At 25.8% G+C, this 23,515-nt stretch overlaps 1 protein-coding gene across 1 annotated transcript in view; it reads right to left on the bottom strand.

Annotated features, from left to right (window-relative positions):
- Positions 1-20,473, bottom strand: part of LOC129972179 (uncharacterized) — a 36,873-nt gene extending 16,400 nt beyond the window's left edge. Inside the window, exons 1-2 of the mRNA XM_056086208.1 lie at positions 20,213-20,473; positions 1,521-1,608 (exon numbers count right to left, since the gene is read on the bottom strand). Coding sequence (XP_055942183.1) covers positions 1,521-1,571 — 51 coding nt within the window. The 5' untranslated portion in view covers positions 1,572-1,608; positions 20,213-20,473. The remainder of the gene's footprint in view (positions 1-1,520; positions 1,609-20,212) is intronic.
- Positions 20,474-23,515: the final 3,042 nt, after the last annotated feature.

Genomic DNA, 23,515 nt, shown 5'->3' with positions numbered 1-23,515 from the left:
TACTAATATTATTAAAATGTTGTATTAATTGCGTTGGCAGGTCAATTTCGAAACGTTATGTTTAAAAAAACGATTAAAAGTTCTCGAAGCTGGAGGATTAGAATTTTTTTTTTTTTTAGTTCTTTGCTTAACTCTATATCGCAGGACTTTTTTTTAATAGAAAAATAATTATAGAATTTATCCTAAAATTAAACCAAATTTAATCAGTAAAAATTTTTGTTTACTTTATTTAATTTTCAGTACCAAAAGTTTTTTCATTGAAAGTCAAAACTGTAAATTCATCTAATTTTTTATTATTAAATTATTTAAATTTATTCTAAAAAAAGACAAAAAGTGACTTACGTAAATATCCATTGTTGCAAAAAGAGTAAATAAACTTCAGAATTTCTCTCTTTAATTTTGTAAATAAAACTATATATATATTAATTTAACATATTTATTAATTTTAATAATGCGGTTATAAAAAAGAAATGAATTACTTTCTGCATAGAGTCCATAACTAAATTTAAAATTTTGACATATTTAAATGACAGATATTAATTTAAATCCAATTTGCATTTTGACTTATCAGTGATATAAACGAGCAATGTTAGATAAAATAAATGTACATAATACCTTGTATACTATATTTAAAATTTACCTTAAAGTACAGATTATAATTAACTAATATGTTTTTACATTTTAAATTTATTGATATAAATTACCATACAATGCAAAAGTCGTTATAACTAGTTGTCTAAAGGTATGATTGTAAAAGAGTGATGTATTGCAAAAAGATTTTACTTTGTAGTTCAGAATAATTTATGCTTTTCGGAAATTTTTTATTGAAGTAAAAATAAAATAATTAAATAAATTAAAAATTCTTTATGGTGTTAATTTTAGAATTTTGATTTTCAATATAACAATAGCTGAACATGAAAAAAAACTTATATTTTAAATTTGTATTGCGCTTTTATATAAATTGTGCTTTATTTATATTTCAGACTTCATATCTGAAATAAAATGAAGTTAAAATATATTTCCGATAAATATTGACAAGAAAAATTACTTCTAAAAATTTTTAAGTAAAAGTAGAAGAAAATGGAAACGAACTTTACTAACTACAACTGATTGCCTCACTAGTTTGTGAATAATATAAATTTGAAAACAGAAAGGATTCCCGAGTAAAATTGCTATTAAAATACATTACAAATTTCGGAAATGTCGAGTTTTTATTAAATAAATGCATTCTTATATTTTTAATTGACATCAAGTCTTAAATTGTACATCAAGTTTTGTAATTTGACGACAAAGCAACAAAAATTGCTCTAACTGGCTCCATTATGCTATGCCAATAGTCAATTCTTACTTACAAACTAAAACTGAATCACTGCCAAGGCAAACATATGATTAAAAAAGCTCTGCGTTTACAGTTATATGAACTATTATTCAACGAGTAATTCACAACGAAAAAACATTATTTGTATTAGCACATTTTAAACAACATAAGTGATAGATTTAAAAAAAAGTATTTCGCTTACCATCAACAAGAGTACAGGAAAAATTGACGTCGTTGATAATTTCATGTTCATTTTAAATAATCTCTTTGTTAAATTGTTCACTCAATGCCTATGAAAGAAAATAAAAGACACATAAATATAACTATTATTGGAATTATTTACATTTTTAAAATGGAAATTGGGTATTTTATACTATTTATTTTCCCTTGCTTTGAAATAATACCACAAACATTTGGCATTCTATTAGTCATTAGGTTTTTTTTCGATAGTGCGCTGAGTAGAGATATTTTACTTCTAATTACCAAACATTTAAATTTAGGCCATCAAAATTGTGATGGCAAAAAAGATATATGAATATAATCATTACTGGGCTGTTTTACATTTTAATATTTCAAATTCTGGATATTTGTACTATTCATTTTTGCATGTTTTGAAATGCATACCACAAAAATTAAATTTTCTTATTGGTTAGATAAACCATTAGTTTTTTTATTTCTAAAATGTTCTAAATAGAAATGTTTCAATTCCTACAGTTCCAATATTTAAATTTAGACAATTCAAATTTTAATGACATAAAATAGATTTTCATAAAGGCGTTTTTATATATTTTTTTACAAATCAACTTTAAAATTATTAATAAACTTATTAAATATACTTATTTTATAAATTTAAATTATTGAGATATCGCATTTTAGAAGCTTCATCTAACTCATAAACTCCTTTTAGTTGAAAAGTCATATGGATATAATAGTTAATGGTTTAGCGATTATAAAAGATTGTTTTATAGCACAATATTCTAATCTCTATTTTTACTAACAATATAAGACAATGTGTGTGTGTTGGTATATTGGCTTTCTATTCGGTTAGTCATAGAACTACCAAATTTGCCACGAATATATTTTGGAAGGTGGAAATGTGTGGGAAAGGTGTTTTTGAAATTTAGAATTTTTACCAATTAAAAATTAAACGAAATTTTGTTTTCCCACCTTAGCTACCGAAATTATTACAGCATAAAAATTATTTTGATACGACTTTAAAATTCAAAAAATTATCCGTACAAAGGTCCTAATTAAATTCTAGAATAGCATTAGTTCTAGAATATCATTACAGTTCTAGAATAGCATTAAAATATTTTTACGCATAATTTCCAACAATATTTTCATTATTGTGGATAATATCGTTTTCATAATTGATATTTAATCCTGGCTTTTTTTTAAAAATTGTTGATGTTGAAAATTCAAAGTTCAAACTTATTTTTTCCACAATGAATAGATTTTTATTTAAAGTATGATTTTATATACTTTTTGTAATTTATTGTATTTACAATTAAGGTTAATTTCATAAATGTGCGTTCATAAAATTCTTCCTTCAATGCTATCAATTTAATCCTGATTAATTAATTTTTAAAGATATTTTTAAGTATATTTTATAACATGCATCCATTTTTAAAAACTTCTAATCTTTCTTTCAATATAATAGGTTGTATAAAATTATATTATCGTTTTTACTGTTCGAAAATTGCTTTCTTATTTTAGGGTAATGAATTTTTTTGAATTAGAGGAATTTTTATAAAATAATTATCTAAATTATTACTCTAAGTATGAAAAATGCTCTGTAGTACTCATAAAATTTCAATGTTGAACGATTGTATAGCTTGTTCTTATATTTTAAATAAAAATGTTTAGTTTCATCAAGTAAGTTTTTGTATTAATTGGAGTTAAATAACTTCCATTTTAAATTAAAGTTCAAATTTCAGGGGAGATGACAAAAAATTTAAGTTCCGATAAATTTCAATACATTCATTTCAATATCGCAACATTTATAAATATCAAGTTTCGATATTATGTACGCAGCGATATTGTGTACTACAAAATGGGATTCCAGCATCAGTCATAATCTATCTATATCTATATCTATACTTATAATAAAGCTCAATGTGTGTGTGTGTGTGTGTTGGCGCTCTACAGGCCAGGTCATTTGACATACAGCTATCAAATTTGGTACATGTATACCTTAGAGGTCGGGAATGTGCACCTGGGGTCCCTTTTTTTGAAATTTTAATTAGAATTTTAATTATTAATTAAAAACTAACTTTCCCGCCAAAAAAATCTTCCATTTTCCCCACCGCCAAATGAGTAAGACTTTTTTTCTCCCAACAGAAATGAGGCTAGGGTTAACATTTTTCGGCGGATTATTTCAAACGATTCTGTTTATTTTCTTAATGTTTTATGCATTTAAAATTAAACATTGTTAATTAATCAATGTTTCAGATTCATTCTGAAGTACTTTTGAATTAAAATTACACAGAATAAAGGAAATTAAAAGTGTATAATCTGCATAGCGTTACCCCAACTGGCGTAGAAAAATTCACGCATTTGCGTTACCGGAGCTGGCGAAGAAAATTCACGCATGCGCATTCTGATTGTTGCCATGACAACCGTTTATCAACGGATGATTTAAATTATTTTTAGGTTAGTTGCATGCTTTTGTAATTAAATTGTATTTATGTTAGTTATATATTTTTTTGTATATGCTTATAGTTTTAAGTACATCGTTTTTAAAGTAGTTTTTTAAACCTGTTTTCGACCGAATATTTTAAACGATTCATTTTATTTTCTTAAAGTTTGATGCATTTAAAATGAAACATTGTTAATGAATCGATCTGTTCATGATGAATCTGAGAAAATTTTGTTGACAAATTCTTGAGATATTACATAAATTAAGAAAGATATTCGTTAGTGCCTATAAAGTTTAAACGCTCAGTGACTCTGTTTTCAGTAATCATATTATAAAAAAATGCTTTGTTTCAGTAAAAAATATTATATTAATTGCAGATTAATCCTTTCCACTTTAATTTAAGTCATAAATTCTACGGCAGCTAACAGAAACCTAGAGAGATACATATTATGTTATGGCTGAAGGCCTTTATATTATTATGAGTGAATTACATGACTATCAAAATTTGAAGCTTTAAAATATTTGATGAAGAAGCTATTAAAGTAGGAATTACATAAAATATTTAATTATTAAAATTTTAACGAGCATTAAGATTGGCGGACCGGCTGGTCGCCAAAGGCGGCTAGTAAATAAATAAATACAAACAAACTTATCCTCACCAAGCTATTAAAATAAAAATTAACATAAAATAATTTATTAACATTTTGATTACATTAAAAACATTCTGAAATTCGAAATGATCAATTTACAAAGAGAAAAGCTTTATAATAATGTATACTTTATAGAATCACAAAATGACTAAATTTGGCACTGCTTTCAACATTATAAGAAATTAAAAAATTGGTGTTATGCTATTTATCATAGCATTTTCTTGTAGCCTTTAATTAGTTTCAGCTCTAGATACCATTGATTACAACATTTCTTAAAATCTGACATTTAGTGTACTACTTAAAAATAAAAGCAGATCTGCATCTTTTTTTGTAGTTGGAAAACCTATAATTGTGAGGTAAAATGGGAATAACACACACAAAAAATATTTTTTATAATTCTGTTTTTATAAATAGTAAATTAAATAATATGCTAGAAGACATAAAGTTATAAGTTTGATAAATTAAGCAAATAAAAAACAGATTTAATCCTATAGTAAAAATTGAATAAAAAACAGATTCAAAATGTAAAATTTTAAAATGGAAATTATACAATAAGTTTACAACGCAGGAAATGTTTTCCCAGAATTTGGATGTTTTTGTTGTAAAATTATTCATTTAAACAGCCTGTCAACAAAATGTTGTAAAAATAAAATTATTTTTCTTACGGTTTTTGAAACAAATGTTTTTTTTTATCGCTTGTTTTGTTTACGAAATTCACTAGCAAACATTTTTGCTCGTAAAATATTTTTCTGATACATCTGACCACTGCATGGTATCATTCAATTTAAGAAAATTCACTAGTCGAATTCGAAATTTTCTATACGAAAATTTTGGTCAATAATGTTTTCAGTGAAATTATGGAGCGACATTTTCTCTCAGATCTCAATTCCTATTCTTAATAGGTGAATAATGTTAAGAGCTTTTTTCCGAAGTCTTTTTTTTACATAAAATGTTGTAAAAAAATTAAATAATTTTTTCATCTTTTAAGCAAGAAGCAAATGTAATTTATCAAAATAATTTTTTAATGAAAACGATTATTTCTATTAATCGTTAAAATATGACAAATCAAGAAATAAAAAAAGTAAAAAAAAATTCTTAATTTTTCTGATTTACCGAGAATTGTTTACAAAAAAGAAGTTTAAATATGATTAGTCTGCTAAAATTTGAAAGAAATTTATTAACGAATAAATATAAAGAACGCCATAAACTAGAATTTCATTTATTAGAAATAATTACCTAAGCACTAATCCAAGTTTATACGTTAAATATTTTTTGAAACGCACCTAAGGTACTGTGTTCAAAGCAATATTCGATTACCTTATTTTTCTATGTATTTTAAAAGTGAACAAGCCTAAAGAAAAATGAGTTAATGTGTTGTTGTTTCAAAATGTTACCTCTGTAAACTGAAAAAATAAAGTATATGATAATATCTACACTACACAATATGTGCTAAACATATACATAGACACAATTTTCCTTTCATAATTCAGATTTTGAAACAACTAATCAAAACACAATTACTTATTTTTCATTATCATTTGATCTTGTCACATTTGGCTATATACCTACAATATATCTGAATTGTGTATGAAATATTTACTTTTTTTATTTTAACAATCAAAAAAGAAAAATTTTATTTAATATATTTATAAATAATATTAATTCATAATTAAATATAAGCACGATAATAACACCTGTCACAATAACGATAATAACACCTGATAAAATCACATTTTATTTGAAAAGTTTCAAATTATTCAATATATTAGAACTATTACTATGAGCATTTTAACTTTTAATTCAATGAAAAAAAGGTATCGACTTTTATGATATTACTTTTCTTTTAGAACTAGTATCTAATCTTTTTGTAGAGTTTGGTAAAATTGCAGTGAACTGAAATAATCATTTGAAATGTTTTATGAATTTTTTTGAATGAATGAATGATTTTTTTATTCTTTCCTATATGCGGAAATAAAATATCGACATTAGCTTTAAATAAAAGTTCATTACGGAAAATTCATAATTTCTTTTAAATAATAGTTTGTCACATTAATATTCATAAATATAAAAGTAATTAAGCTACAAAATATTTTGTTAACACACATACGAAAAAATGATCTCTGAAATTCCATTTATGATTTTAACTTTGAAAGACGAAGAATAAAATTTGAGACACAGCTTTCTAAAAAATAATTAAAATGTAAAAACAGATTTAATTTTGTAACATTTGAAGAACTTCTAGAAATGGCAGAAATATGTAAATTTAATATCAAAACTTTTGTAGAGCAAGAATATTTAAATATTGAAAAGAAAATTATTATTTTTTCGTTTAAAATTAAAATAAACACAAACATGTGATAATTTAGAGGAAAATAAAGGTTCTTTCTTTCAATAAAGTTAATTCACGAGACTTCGCCATTGCGATAAATACAATAGCACTTGTCACTGAAAATCTGTCAGCAAACTCTTAACAGTAATATGACTTAATACCACAAGTAACAAATATAAAATACCAAAAGAATTTGAAAATTAAAAGGGCCCTGCATAATCGACGAGGATCATGTGAGCATGAATTGATTTCATTAATTTGATTTTGTTTTAAAAATTCCATTTTCTAATTTACATTACAAATTTATTAATCTATTTGCAACTGTGAAATAATCCGTACATCGCAATGTTAATTAGCACGAATTATTCTTTGCTTGGTGATAATTGAAAGTCACAATGTGTGAAATGTACCACTTAATGATGTTTCTTTATAAAAAGAGAAACAATTATCTAATCATTTTCAATTACTCCCTAATCTTACAAATAATAATTATTTATTTACATGAGAGACATAACATTTGGAATATTTTGATTTATACTGGCTGATTTTTTAATTCATAAACAAAATTTATTCGTTACCTTATAGCTATTTAAAATATATATGCAAGGTTTATTCACGAGACTTCGCCATTGCGACAAATACAATAGCAACAAATACAATAGAAATCTTGGACAGAGTGCAAATTACATAAAATAAAAACTATAAAGAACTATAAAGATTATAGATTAAAGAGCAACTTGAAAACCCGCTAATTATTGAAAAGAATCTGACACACACATACTTATCATAATGTCACATGAAAAAATCTCCCAAAGAGCTTAATTTTGAAAATCGCTTGATATGACTACTAAGTGAAATTTTCTCATTAAGTCCTTACTAAACTATGCATAGCGCCATCTGTCGGATTCTGAAAAATTAACTATCTATTGAAATAAAATTTAATGGACCATGCTAGTTATATGTAGTGTCGAATAAACATCATAGTTCCTAATTATTTTTTATTATAATTTATTAAAGTCTCTAAGAATTCTCAGACGCATTGCATATAGAAATACACGAATAAAATAATTTATTATCTTAATTTTAAAGTTATTTTATTTAAAATTAGTAAATTAAAATCTTCATTGTTTAATTAAAATTTTTTAGTAAAACTTCCTATCTTCAAGATGGAAATTTAATAAATAATTTATTTTATCAGTCAATTATTAACTTTTTTTATAATGAATTGAAAAAAGTCAAAAATTTAGCTTTGCAAATATTAACAGTCCCAAAATATAGGGTTAACGAAAATGTTTTGTGGGAACCCATTAAAACGCATGAACTATATTAATAGTGCCCATTGACAAGCATTGTAATTTTTTAATTAAAAAAAAATTAGTAAAATGTCCTATCTTTAAGATAAAAATATAATAAATAATTTATTTTATAAATTAGTAATTAACTTTTTTATGATTAATTTGAAAAAAAGTCAAAAATTGAGTGTTGCAAATATTAACAGTCGCGAAATATAAGGTTCACGTAAATGTTTTGTGGGAATCCATTAACAAGCATGAACTCTAGTTAATGACTTCCCACAAAATCATTTTGGCATGTTAATCACACCATTTGCGTCTGGAGAAGAGTCAAGTTTGTTTCCGTACTCACCTACGAAAAATGTCGCAAGTGCAAATGAATGCGGGTAACTAGAGACCTACATTGAATAACGGAAGAGAGTCGTATTTCTTCCGGTACTTGGTGACCTAGTGCGACCAGACGATATTCTTGGGTGTTTTCTCTTTCCTCAAACGAAATGTTTTACTAAACTTCCTGTAACCGGAAACGCAGGTGCAATCTTACTATTTAAATGAGTCCCTTTTTTCAAAACAGAAAAAATTGTGTGGTTGTAACCGTTTTCGAAGTCAGATGAACATAACTCTGTTCACTTATCGATTTCCACCTTTTACAATTATTTAATTCCTTGGCATACAACTAATTATGATCAAATTTAGAAATTTTTTATGTTTAAATTTGTAAATATATGGAAAACCGGACTTTGATCACCAGGCTTTTTATTATTATTATTACTGTAAAATTTAGTTCCTTCGGGGGCAATATTCAGATACGAATCCTATACTGATTACATACGAATATTTTTCAATCTTACCTATATATGAATTGGTCATTTAAATAAAAAAAAAATCATGAATGTGCTTAGTTTAACATGTTATTCGAAACAATCTGCTATATTACAGTATTCATTTTACAGTCTATATATCATTACTTGTCGGCGTTTTTGCATAGGAATAGCGCATCTTCCCCGTGATGCGTCCTGGGTTCGAATCCCGGTTGTTCTTCATCTGTGTTCTATCTGTGAGGTGTGTGAATGTGTCCCCCTGTAAAAAGGGGTTGTGCGAGTTTCATCTTCATATGAGCTAGAAGTCAGATTTCTGCCCTCGGGTGCTCAGGGATCTTTACCTTCAGAAGCTACTGCACCCACTTTCCGTGGTAACGCGGACACGACCTTATCATCATCTATCATTACTTATATTTTTGAACTTACACTCAGTTTTACCATGGGGAAATAGGGTCTGAGATGGTGCTATATGACATTGACAGCATGAGAGCCGATAGAAAAAGCCTCTAATAATTAGTTATAAAAAAATGTTTTTTTTTTTATGCTTGTAATTTTATGTGTAAAATCGCGTTTTACCAGGAAAGATACCTATATAGATAAACTGAAAAAGTAAAACCTTATCTAAATATAAAATTTGATCCAAATCATTAGAGCCATTTTCAAGATTCACGAAATAAATAAATTTAAATATATAAAGGAATTCCTCGTTTAAAGTGAATTATTTTAAAAGATAAAAGTCATTGGACAACGTTATATATCTCAGATGTACGTTTCATTGTCATTTTGGATGATTACCCTATAATCCGACATTTCGCTAATCGGTTTCTCCAGGAAGACTAGTGTTTACAGAGCAACGATGGCAGTTGGGGTATTATAAAGGGAATCCTTTACACTGCAAAGGGATATTAGTGTCGTGGTGTGTCGTAAATATTTGACTATTGCTCCTGTTTGGAATTATATTGTGTGATATTTATTACAAAAAATTCTCCCAAATACTAATATTCATATAATATTTTATTGTAAAAACGTTTATAAAGTTTTTAATAAAATTACTTGCTTAAGTAAATGGTAAAGGGTGTCTCAAAATAAACTCAAGATTTGAATTTGCTACCATTGCATTAACACTTTGTTATACCATGTAACGTTCCATTTTTATTAACCTTAAACTATCAACTGTAACTTGGCTTTTTTAATAGAATCGACAACCTTTACTGCAAGAATGGTGGCAAATTCAAATCTTGCGTTAAATTTGGGACTATCTTTAGCTCGAAGAATGCAAGTTGGTATTCCAATTCTTGCCAAAGTGTTTTCTAATATTTTGGCTATCACATTTGGCAGCATCTGTGATCCAAACTTTGGTTGTATCTTTATTTTCAACTGCTGTTCAAATACTCTGCTTTTTTTTTTTTTTTTATGTAACCTCAAAACTGACATTCAACAGTAATGGCTGATTTGAACTCCTGAAAACAAAGAACGTATTGAACTTTTTTTCTTTGTTGATCTCATTTTATAATATTTGGGATATAAAATTCCTATTTCTACATTAGTTTACATTCCACATTCTTCTATTACATTAGTCGTACGATCTACATTAGTATCTTTTAAAGCATTAAGGACATGATTATTCCATTATAGAAATTTTATAGTAATATATTCAATAATAATCCCCCTGCTTTAAGTACAGAACCTTAATATTAAAATGAACTTCCATTAATCCATATCTGCCATTATAAAGACACCATATCTGCCTTAATAATGTAGATTGAAATATAAATAAATATTTCAAATAGAATATGTCATCTAATTAGGAGATTAAATAAATTCTTTAATTAGAGGTTAATCCTACACTAATAAATCAAGTCTCGTCATTTATATACAGTGCAAGGTAATAGGTTCAAATCACGTGACATCATAGTCCTTGTCTGACATAATTATGAAAATCATTTAATATCTTATTGCGCGTGATCTTTTAATGCGATATCAAAACATTTTTTCCGCTGCAAAATGTGTAATAAGTTCAAAAATTATGTTGACACTGAGCCTTAACACATGTTATTACTTAATTTTCTTTGATAAGAAGTATTCAAAGAGAAGGTATTGTTATTTTTAAAAATTATGAACTCGACATTTGCTTAATCTTTCTGTTTTAGGCCTGACGTCGAAGGGGTAAAAAAAGAATTATTCTTTTTGCCTATCTATCAGTGATGGTTATAATTCAGAAATGGAATAATCAAAACGAATGAATTTTGTGAATTAAATTGTGAGCCTTTTAAATTGTGTACGAAATCTTTCAAGGAAAACTATATCTATCAATACGTATGAACGTGAACACGATAATTGAAAAATGTATTGAACTTCATTTATGAAATTGGTCATATGGTTTTATTATAAGACTTGAAGACATGCATCAAATTTTATACTAAATTTATCAGCCGATCAACTGTCTATCGATCTGTCTGTACGTGCCCACGATAACTCAAAAATGCAACAAGCTAGCGATTCGAATTAAGCATTTGATTTCTTGTTTCCTAGCGCATAATTATATCAGATTTATAAATTTTATAAAAATGCTATACTATTTAATATTTTTTAAAAATCTAAAATACTTCATAATTTGCAAAAAAAAAAAAAAAAAAAAATGTAATGATTTTTTAATATGGCAAGGAATTCAAAGGTTGACGATCGAATTTCTTTAAAATTTATTCCTATTCTAATAATTAAGAAGCAAGATTTATATACATAAAAGGTTTAACAACTGTAGCACTTATTTGATCTCAAAAGTAACAATTTTTAATATCTTCTGTTAATAAGCTAGAATCCTTAAAAAATATAAATTAAATGCTTTATTAAGAACATTTAAATTTAAAATACTTGATAAATTATTAATATTTGACATTTTTAATCTATTTCTTGATGATAAATAAAAAAAAATTAAAACTTATAATGCAATTTGTAACTATTTAACTAAATATGTAGAATTAAGATACTGACAATATTTAGGACATATGCATAGCAATATTTTAAGAACATAAGTGTAGATTAAACATTTATTTAATTAACTATTAGTAATTAATGATGTTTCAAACATAAAAATATAAAAAAAGAGAAAAAAACTGACAACTTCCAATTTTTATGCATGCTTCTCAGTCCTATTTTTAATTGCATATCACTATTTTAAACGATTCCAAACTATATATATATATACACACACTGTATTGAATGAATTTAGGTAATTTCAAAGGTCACTTTGAACGTTATAGAAAGCGTAATTGATAACCTTAAAATAATGAACTTGAAAGCTTCATAATTGATCCAGTTTTAGTCTTAGAAAACAGGAAATAAATTCATTTGAAAAGTTAGAGCTATTGAAATATGATTGATAAGAAAAGTTTCATTAAAAATGATTGATAAGAAAAGAATATATAAAAACGTAGAATTTACAAATTTTTTCAGCATAACATATTGATATAAACAACATAAAATATGATTCTTTACTTCATTAAAAACCTTTTCACAATTAGAAGTCTATGAGTATTGCTAAAGATTTAGGAATTAGCTACTGGCCACGATTTGAGTGGAATTTTTATGCGATTATTAAATTAAAAAACAATCTCAAAAGTGATTTCTTATTTTATTTCTTACTTAGAATATAATAAAACGCACTTAGTTATTTTTCATGAATGTCTGATCGTCCCATTTCCAAAATAATTCGTAGATTTTCGGGTCGAATAAAATTTTAAAAACCACTGAAGGATAAATATTCCTCAATTTAAAAATAAACCAAAAGTAATTAAAAAATGAAAATATAACTAACACTCATTTCAGTATCATTTAGTTAAAAACAAATGCGCCTAATCTTTTATTTTATTTTTTAATTAGGTCAGATTATACATTTTTTTTTCAGCAGATGGATGATTCCTAATTCTGTATTTCTTCCATATGTCTTAAATACTAAATAATTATCCGTAATAAGTAATTAAAAGCCGGTGAGCAATCTATCAAGCTCTTTGTTATTCTGTGAGATTTCAATCATTATTTTTTCTTTAGAATCATTCTGGAACTATTTATCAGCCGGTGTTGATGGTACTTAATCTTTGATTTATTGCTATTAATTTAATAAAGTTTCCACCTATTTTCAGACGATAAATTATGTAATGCAAAATAAATACTAGTTTGAAAAATTCGATATCTTTTACTGGTTTTTTAGGATTTGTTTATTATGCCAGCATCCTATCTTCATTTTTTTTGAAAAACTTTGAGGCAGGTGATTTATTGTGTTATATATTTGTATTAGATCCAATGTATTTCGAAAATAAAAATAAAACTACTGTTTGTTTCATTATTCTGAGGTGACCACTTTTCGATGGTTCTGTCTCACTAAGAGGTGACATACAAAAAGATGTGCGCCATTTCCGGAATTTACTTTATTGTTAAATGTAAACATTTCCTCCTTTCTTCTATCCTCTCACCCCTATTTTGGCGAATTAAACTCACCCTAACGCATGCGCAAAAGCGCGGAAGGTTTTAGAATCCGTTGGCAAACAATAATATTTAGACATTATTTCAAGTTCAAATATAGCATAAGAAAAATAATTATTTCCGATGCATATATGAATACATGCATATGATAAAATAATGCAGTACAGAAATATTAATTGAATTATTTTAAAATATGATGTTTAAAATCATTATATGTTTAATGCAGCTCTTCAAATTATACAGGATGTTTGGTTACATGATAAAAATGATCGTAAACAATTGGAAAATATTCAGAAATCAAATTATAAAAAATAAATAAAATAAAAGGCATTTGATATGTTTCTTAGTATAATTAGGAGATATTTATAACTTTTTTCCTGAAATATTTTGCTTAATGTGCTGTATTTCAAAGGAATTTCCGATTATCTGATAGCATCCAATCAATCTTCAAATTGATGGAGCTTTTTTTTTTTTTCCCGTTTTCTGTTGTTCAAATGAAGATTATTTTCATCTGTATAATTCTTCCAGAAGTAAAATATTCTTCAAATTAAAGCGATTAGATAATATCAACTACCAAAAATGTTCGTTTTTTTTCCTATATTGAATTACATCTTAGATCTCTTCTTTAATAGTTATAATAAATAGTAATTGAATAAAACTTTAGATTCATCGAAATTTCAAATTCCGTCTCTTGAAAAGACCTAATTTAATATTCTTCAGACTAAAAAAATGGGGGAAAAAAATCGAATCTTTTTTTCGAATACGATTAATAATGAAATAACGTCTATTATGAGAAGAAACAAAGCAATTATATTTGTATTATTTTTCGATTTTATCAATAATAATTAAGCGCTTAGAGCATTGGTCTGTCAACTGCGGACTTTTTTCTTCTATTTTATATGCAATTCTTGCAAATAGTTCCGTTTTTTTTGTAACTAAGATATTATTTATATGCAATTTTACAACAGCATGTTACAATTTATTTAAATTAGTTTGTAATAGCAACATTGCAAGGGAATTATTCAGATAACAATGTGTCAAATTTAAATAATTACTTTGGTGCTTTTTCTTGAGATCTAAATTTAAATTAATAAGTAAATTTTTCTACTCTTCTCAGATTATGAAACCAAACAGTAAGTTCCTAGAATCATTCACATTTCAAGAGGTTTTCATTCCACTCTTTTGTAAAGAGTTTTTGAAAGGAATCACAAATTCGCATTTTAGAAATATGTTATTTTTAATTTTTTTTATATGCGGAAGTAATAGATTAACTTATTTATTCTCTTGAAATCATTTTCAATGACGATTCTTGCACTGAAGATTAGAATTAAAATATCTCTATTCTCAGCACTGCAGGGAAAAAAACCTAATGATAATAAAAAAGTGTATTTCAAGAGTATTTTTGAGGAAGAAAGTAACTAAAAGTTTCTAAATTCGAATGATATTTGATGGTAGATTAACAGACCTAAAATAAATATAAACACCAAAATAACTTTTTTTGCTTCAAATTAAGGCGTTAGTTTAATTAAGTTAAATAAACGTAAACCATTCATTAATATAATATTAAGGATTATAATAAACATTATTATTATATAATAACTTAATAATTATTAAAACATTTTAATTGCGAATTGTAAATACAATTGCAATACATATTAATAATTATTGTCATTAAATTTCACTCAAAAATCAATTTAATTAATAATATAAATATGTCAAGATCATAACATTTATCACATGTTTTTTCTTTTTAATATTTCAACATTTTTCTTCATTTGTTCTTAATTTTTAAAGTTTAAAAATTTTTATTAATTTTTTTGTAATAAATTATCACTTTTATTTATAATTATTAGGATGATTGAAAATTTCTCTTCAAAGCTTCGACAAAAATATTTTAATTCTAATTATCTTTTGTTTCGAAGGAAAATAATAAAAAAATATTTCCTTTTTTTTTTAAGTTTAAATGGAATGAAATTTAACTTCTAAATTTGATATTTTTCTTTAAATGAATATTTAAAAAAATTAATACTGCTTAATTGCTTGGGCTTTATTTATAAGAGAATCACCATTGTTCTGAGTAATTTCTTTTCTTTTACGGCTTTGTTAAGATCGATTAATTAATTAATTTTTATTTCTTTCCATTTCTGGATGATATGAAATTTTGAATAATTTTCATTTATAAATAAAAAAATATTTTTGAAAATTATTTGTATTTTCTATATGATTATATGTTTATCATCATAAAACATAGATGAAATAATCGTTTTCTATTGTGACATCCATCCAAGTTTCAAATTCCATCTTTAGAATATATTTAAGCTCAATTTAAGTTTTTAAAAAAATCGAAATATTTTGAAACCTAATCAAGATACATTTGAATAAGCTTAAAAATTATATATTTAATAAATATATAAAGTATAAAAAACTTAAAATATATAAAGTATTATACTTAATATATAAATATATTAAGTATAAAAATTATATATAATAATAAATAAATAAAATTGTATAGTTATTATTATATTTTTTAAACACAATAAAAAAATTAAAAAAAGTTTTCTTAGTGCGATGAATAATAAAACAATATCTCTAAACAGGAGAGAAACAACTATTCTGTGTTTTATTATTATTATTTTAAATTTTTGCTTTGTTTCAAATTTATAAAATATACTATCATTTAAAAGTTAAAATTCTTAAAAAATATTTACAAGTTTATTATTTTTGTACACTTAACATTAAATTTCACTGTTTTTTGTCTTTAAGTTGAGAAATAAACTTTATTTACATTTTTAGAAGTGAGCATGCCTTTTTCATACATTCAACAGTCCGATTAATGTATAGTTGTGATAATTTTTAAGGTAATTCTCATAGCATGCTTTAATTTTGTTTTACATAAACCATTGTTTTATGTACCACTCACTAATTAGCATAAATATTTGGAATGTCCAAACTATTCCAGTATCAATGACCTCATTCCGAAATATTTTTAAACTTAGGTAATTATTCAAAACAAAATGTCGATTTTTATCTTCATTAGCAATTCAAAGTATGGAACAAGAATGACATTATAAAAGAAAACACAAGTCATCTCAGCATTCTTAACTACAACCTCATTCCAATTCTGTCTAGGTCAACATCTGCAGTCACACTAACCAATAAAACGGATGGTTTCCCTTCGCCTCTTTTCCAATCCCATCACCTTTAACACCGAATGTCGAGTCACAATCGTACGTTAACTTTACTAAATCCAGACCAAGAGTTAATTTGCTCACAGCATGGATCTTGCCGGGCTATTGTGTTTGCCAACGAAATGGAGACAAAGAGTTATCTGCTGATGCGCTAAACCTATCACTCAGTCATGGTTGGATTGACTCGTGGTTCTAGGTCAGTCAGGACTGATAGAGATTTAGAATAGAGACTGAGAAAGTTTCACTTTCAGGAAAAGTGTAGGATGGTTTTCGATTGTTTTGGTAAGATATGCGTGGGAGGGGGATAGTTTTCTAGGTTAGTTTTTGAAACCGGCGACTAAATATTATAGGTTATTTGTAGTTTATGGTGGAAATAATGTTATTGAATGATGACAATTAGGCTTCGTGTCAATAATTTTTGTGTGTGTGTGTTGACTTAAGAGATGGCTCATTAGTTTGTTGTTGTTCCATTCTACTTACTTGAAGTATACCGAGCAAAGACAAACAATCAAGGATATATAACAGTTATGTTATTTAAATAAATGAATACTATATTTTCTGCTTAATTATATGCATTTGATATTTCTTTTTTATTATTATATTCTATCGATATATATTTGTATCAATCATAGATTTTTAGAACAGTCGTTCATCCTTTTTAAATTACTCTTAAAATGTAGTTTAACAAGTTAGATATGTTATGACATATTTAAATTTCATAAATATATTTTCATTGTTTGTTTGTATCTTTTAAAATGATCATCTAACTTTTTTATAGTACATAATTAATCAATGTTTCAAATATTGTTTGAAAATTCGCTGAATTTATAAGTAAACTTGTAATAAGAATAGTTTATGTGAATTTTTATTAATTGAATTCTGTAAAAGAATCACGAATAATTTTTTCCCTAATTAAATCTGAGGAAAAATATCTTCTTTTATCCAGTTGGGGGAAAAATACAACTGTGTTTCCAAACGATTTTTTTATTGTAATTTTAAAAAAGCTAAGAAGTGTTGTAACTTAACATTAATTTTTGGTAAATTTATAAAGAAAGTGTTTGTTAATACATTCTAAAAATGTGAGTGATTTTTATTTACGAATGAATTATTTAAACTCATTCTAGACGTAATATTTTATATAATTAATAAAATATTTCCGGATAAAAAATAATTTCGCCTGTATAACTCTAGAGGTGCTTAGTCTTTATATTAAAAGAACATTTTGAAATTTTTTGTGTGCTTTCAATGGATAATTCAATGAAAAATAATGGATTATTTTTTCAATTTTCAAAATCTATTATTTAAAGCGCATTTTAAAATGTCTTAAATTTAGTGATTAAGCTTATATTGTTCTCCGTTTAGATTGTGAAATATATCTGTTTGAAACACAGTTTTTTTACTTATTTACATTTTTCTCTTCTTATTTATAGGGTTTCACTTTTAAATATTTAAAAATTTAGATTATGACATTTTGATATAAGATTAGAATTCAAAGTAAAAATATGAAGCTTAGCATTTTTAAATCAATTTATTTATTATTTAATCCCAATTTCTACCTATACATGTCTATAGAGAAATAAATAATCAATTGAAGCATTTCTTTTCCCAGAATTTAATATGTTTTATTCTTCATAAAAGTTTTAATTTGTTATGTTTAAAGCTGCATAAAAGCTTTACATTTCCATTCAAATAAAAATATTTAAAATTGATATCAAAAATGAATAATTTTTTCAAATTTTAACAATTGTAATCTATGCAGAGCATAGCAAATATACTAAAAATTTATCACTCTATTGATCCCAATATTTATAACAAAATTTAAATTTTTCACTCTATTGATCCAAATATTTATAAGAAAATTTAAATTTATCACTCTATTGATACAAATATTTATATCAAAATTAAAATTTTTTCCCTCTATTGATCAAAATATTTATAACAAAATTAAAAGTTTAGAAAGCAAAACAGTCTTCAGCAATAAAAAAGATATGTATTTTTCAGTGTTGTAATTTTTACTCAAAACAAAATATTAAATTTATAGCTCTATATAGCTAATAAATTATAATAAAGTTTCTTTTTCATTATTCATGAAAAAGCCTTTATCTAAATTATTATTGATATATTATTGATACTAAATTATTATTGATATATTACTTTCTTTTCTTTTTCTCTTATAATGATGCATTGTAATTTCACTTAATATTTAAACAAGAATTATTTATACACTTAGCTACAATACATTTATTACTTACTATTATTATTTATTTACTATTATTACTATTATTATTTACTTACTATTATTACTATTATTATTTACTTACATACAATTATTTTACGCTTAGAACAAATTTTTTTAGCATTGATGTGCTAGATTAATTGCTTCAATATTATATTTAAATGCTTTATATAACATTTATGAAATAAAAATCAGATAAAAATTTCCACACACAAATAAAATACGCATTATACAGTTGCTACTTTTTTTTCTTTTAAATTCTTATCTTTTTATAAATCAAGAAACGATTTCCGAAAGATTTCCTAACCTGTGTATCATAAGCCAAATATTGATATTAGAGTTATATTGCCACATGAAGTTAAATAATACATTTAACATTATTTTGTAACCTGTTTCAAAGTGTTTTTCTTAAATTAAAGATAGTTTCTTTAAAGAGAAACATTATTCAAACTCAAAAATCTAATTAATCTTAACAAAGTTAAACAAATGGTGCATGCTAAAAAGCACAAAAAATATCTTCTTATGTACTTTATAATTACCAGAATAAACACAGAAATGCAAGGAAAAGAAATAACAGTACTATGATTTTATCTACAAAATCAATGATTAATATAAAAATAGCTAAATTTAAAATAATAGCTTAAAGTAGCTAAATTTAAAACAAAATTGAAATTATTTTTCCGGTTTAATTTCTTGAATTAAAACATAATCAATTTACTTTTCTTACTCAAATTTTCGGAACAGTTTGAGAATTATAAATACTCGCTAATCATTGTATATATTGATGAATTCCATTTACAGTACCTTTAAACTCAACTGAAAATTATAAATTTTTAAGGTAAATTAAATTTAAGGGAAATTTTTTATTTAGAAAATGTACCGGTGTCTAAATATTTCTGAGAAATTGATCACTTGCAGGAACGGCCACCATTTTTTTATTACATTGTTCAAATATTTCATTGAAAATTTGAAAATAACATTTTTAGTTTGATTTATTCATCAATAAAAAAGAGAAATAAGTATTTCTTAAAAAAAACAAAAAAAACTGCAAATTAATCTTGTATTTAATTTAAACTTTTTTATGTTGCTAATTTCTTTAGCTAAAAATAGATTTATTGCAATTGAAGCTCAGAACATTGTTTTTTTTTTGTATAATTTTGCTAGACAATTTTCTTAAGCTTTAAAATTACTCAAAACTGGTAAAGATACACGGTGATTACAAAAGAAACGAGTTTTTAAAAATATTACAAAATATACTTACAACATGCAAATAAAATTTCCTTCAGAAAAAAAATACTTTTCAACTAAAAAGTTCCACAGTAGAAATAACAGTCATCTAATCATAATTCTGACGAACAGAATCAATGACAAAACAGTAAATAATAAATCCCACACACCAATCGGCAGGTGGTTTGAATGAAACACAGATCTCACGCAGGTGGAGAACCGCTCACTTGTAGATTCGGAGGAACCTCAAAACCGAACCGTCCGCTCACGTGGATGAGTCGATAGTTGATGAGGAAGGAAGAGGAGCAACAGTGAGTCTCACGATGACCCGGATCAAGGGAGAGAGAAGGGATCGTCACGTGATCCAACGGCTAGTCGCATCCGGGCGTGATGGTGATGATGAGGGTTGGCTGAGAGGGAGGGGGGGAAAGAAATCGCCGCGAGAAATCGTCTTAAAAAGTAGGTTAAGGGTAAAAGGTTAGGAAACCGAATGAGAGGTATGCGAGAGCTGCCCCGTGGGTTTTTGTGGAACCGGCAAAGGTCCACAAAATCGGTTACTGGACATCAAACCGGACTGAGATAGCCTTTTGAGAGGTGATTGTCAAGGACATTAAAAATAGCCACCTCGAATTTTGTCTGCCCGTTATGTGGTCAAAAATTTGCATACAAAACGCAAGTATGATATTGTGTCTATTTTTTCTCGGTGCAGATTGTCGGTTATTTTTTTTGTCAAGTCCCACCAAATGGCAGTTTCTCTGGATCTAGGTTGCGACCTCCGTGAAGGCTCTATAAATATTTTCGAAGTTGAAATGGCACATATAAACGTCGTGTTTGTTAATTGACGAAAAGCGTTTATTCATTTAACAAAGGTAGAAAAAAGTAAACACCTTGTTTGTTAATTGTTTGTAAACGTAAGGAAAGGCGATGAAAAAGGATTCGATCGTTAACTCCATAAATGTACTTTAGGAATAAACCATTAATGAATGAGATGTAATCTTAAATTTTTATTAGATTTTTTAAATCGTGTTTTTTTGAGAAAATATTTAGCTACGAATGACATATTTTTTATATATGAATATTTTTCAATCTTACCTATATATGAATTGGTTGTTTAAATAAAAAAAAAAAATCATAAATACGCTTGTATATAGTGTATGAAGGCACTTATGCAGTGCTATACAGCAGATCGAACCCTATCTGTCAAATTACAGTATTCATTTTACAGTTTATCTATTATTACTTATATTTTTGAACTTGAGGTTAGTTTTACCATGGTGAATTCGAAAAGGCGCTATATGACATTATCAGCATGAGAGCAGATAGAAAAAGATTCTAATATTTAGTTAAAAATAATGCAAAAAGCGCGATTCGAACCGATGACTCAGAACACACGAATCTTTCAGAGTGTCCTGACCATTACACTGCTCTATCCATCGTTTGAAGCGAAAGTTGAATATACTTATTCTAATAAATATTTATAAAAAAAATTTTGTGTGTAAATCGCATTTTTTTTAGGAAAGATACCTATATAGACGAACGTAAAAAGTAAGAACTTATCTAAATATAAAATTTGATCCAAATCACTAGAACCGTTTCTGAGATACATAAAATAAATTTATATATATGCAAGAAAAGCTTGTTTAAAATTATGAGATTTAATTTGACATTTTAAGGTATTTTTCAATTTAATCAACACACTAATAATTAATTTTAGTTAATATTTTTAGTTTAAAATAATTGTGAGAAAATATGAGCTTTTATTTATGTTAAAATTACTTATTTAAAAATAAAGCAATAGAATTCTAGGAAAATTATCCATAACTAGCATTTAATGATTTCGTTATTTATAAATATAATTAATTATTATGGAATGTTATGAAAAAGTAATAAATTTCGAATAAATATAGCCTTAAAAATTATTATTTCATAAGAAATGTCAAGTGAAACACAAAATAATTAATAAATGAATTTTATATTTCCAATATATTTTTTAAAAAAATGCAATTACTTACATTTTAATTTAATAATCAATTTAATAATTATATACAATTATATATTATACCCCTAATACTTTATAATTTACAGAATTTGAATTTTTGAAATTTTATTTAAATAGCAACCTAACTAAAAATATTTTTAAATTGTAATGCCTGCAATCCCTCCCTCCTTTCTCCCCAGCTGTTCTAGGAAGCTGCCTAATTAGAAATCCATCTGTAACTTTCATACACTATTCTTCGTCCGTCTATTATTTTCCTATGTGGATTGTTCCTTTTTTTTTTTAATTCTTAAAAACGTCAGCTTTAATCTAGGTTGCGACCTTCGTGAAGGCTCATTGAATAATTTTTAGGTTGCGAAGACACGTGTATAGCTCGTGTTTGCTAATTGTTTAAAAAATATTTATTCAATTAGCAAATAACAGTAAGAAATAAACATTCTATTTTTTTTAGTTGTTTAAAAACATTTATTCAGTTAGCAAAGTGATAAAAGAAGTAAACATCGTTTTTTAAAACTGTTTTAAAATATTTATTTAACAAAGTAAGGGTTATCAAAAATAAACATCGTATTAATTAATTATTTGAAAACGTTAGAAAAATAATAAACGATACTCTTTTAAATTCAGAAAAATAAATACGATGTTGTTAATGTGAAAAATACTTAACATTTAATTTAATAATTAAATAGTTTTGAGAATTAAATGTAATAAGTAATATTTTATTCTTTATAATTCGAACTAGTCTAATGTATATAAATTACTACTCAGGTGGAAAAAAAGCAACATTTTTGCTGGGGCGCCCAAAGCGGAAAAAAGTAGCTTCAAAAAAAGGGAGCATAATTTAGGCTCATGAAAGAACTTTCAAAAGAACTGTGTCCACATTTGTGTTTTATTTGGAGAAAAAAATTTCTAGCAATCTGTATGAAATTTGGAAGAAACTCCCGCTAGCACACTAGGTTAATCTGTAGAAGATTGGATTGAGAGAGGATAGAACTGGGACCTTATGGTTCGCAGTCCAGTAACATGACCATGATACAATAGCAATTGCTCGTGCAGCGTAGCTGTTAACTGGCTTATAAGCTTTCACTACAAATCAATTTTTAAATAAATTGACTTAAAGCACGACTAGAGGATAGAAACGATGCTTTTCGTTCCCCTTCATTTCATGTTCCTCTGGTACACTATGCCCCTTTATTATACAAAAGACAATAATTGAATTATGCTTTTAAACGTTCGATGCCAGTTTCTTTAAGAGTTAATATCTTACATTTTCTCAAAGTATGTACCTCAATGTGCCTTTTGAACTACTCTAATTTTAGACAGAATTGAAAAATGTTAGAGGCT

Source organism: Argiope bruennichi, chromosome 6 (genome assembly GCF_947563725.1).
Source record: "Argiope bruennichi chromosome 6, qqArgBrue1.1, whole genome shotgun sequence".
Taxonomy (NCBI): domain Eukaryota; kingdom Metazoa; phylum Arthropoda; class Arachnida; order Araneae; family Araneidae; genus Argiope; species Argiope bruennichi.
This window is presented reverse-complemented; position numbering and strand designations above follow the sequence as displayed.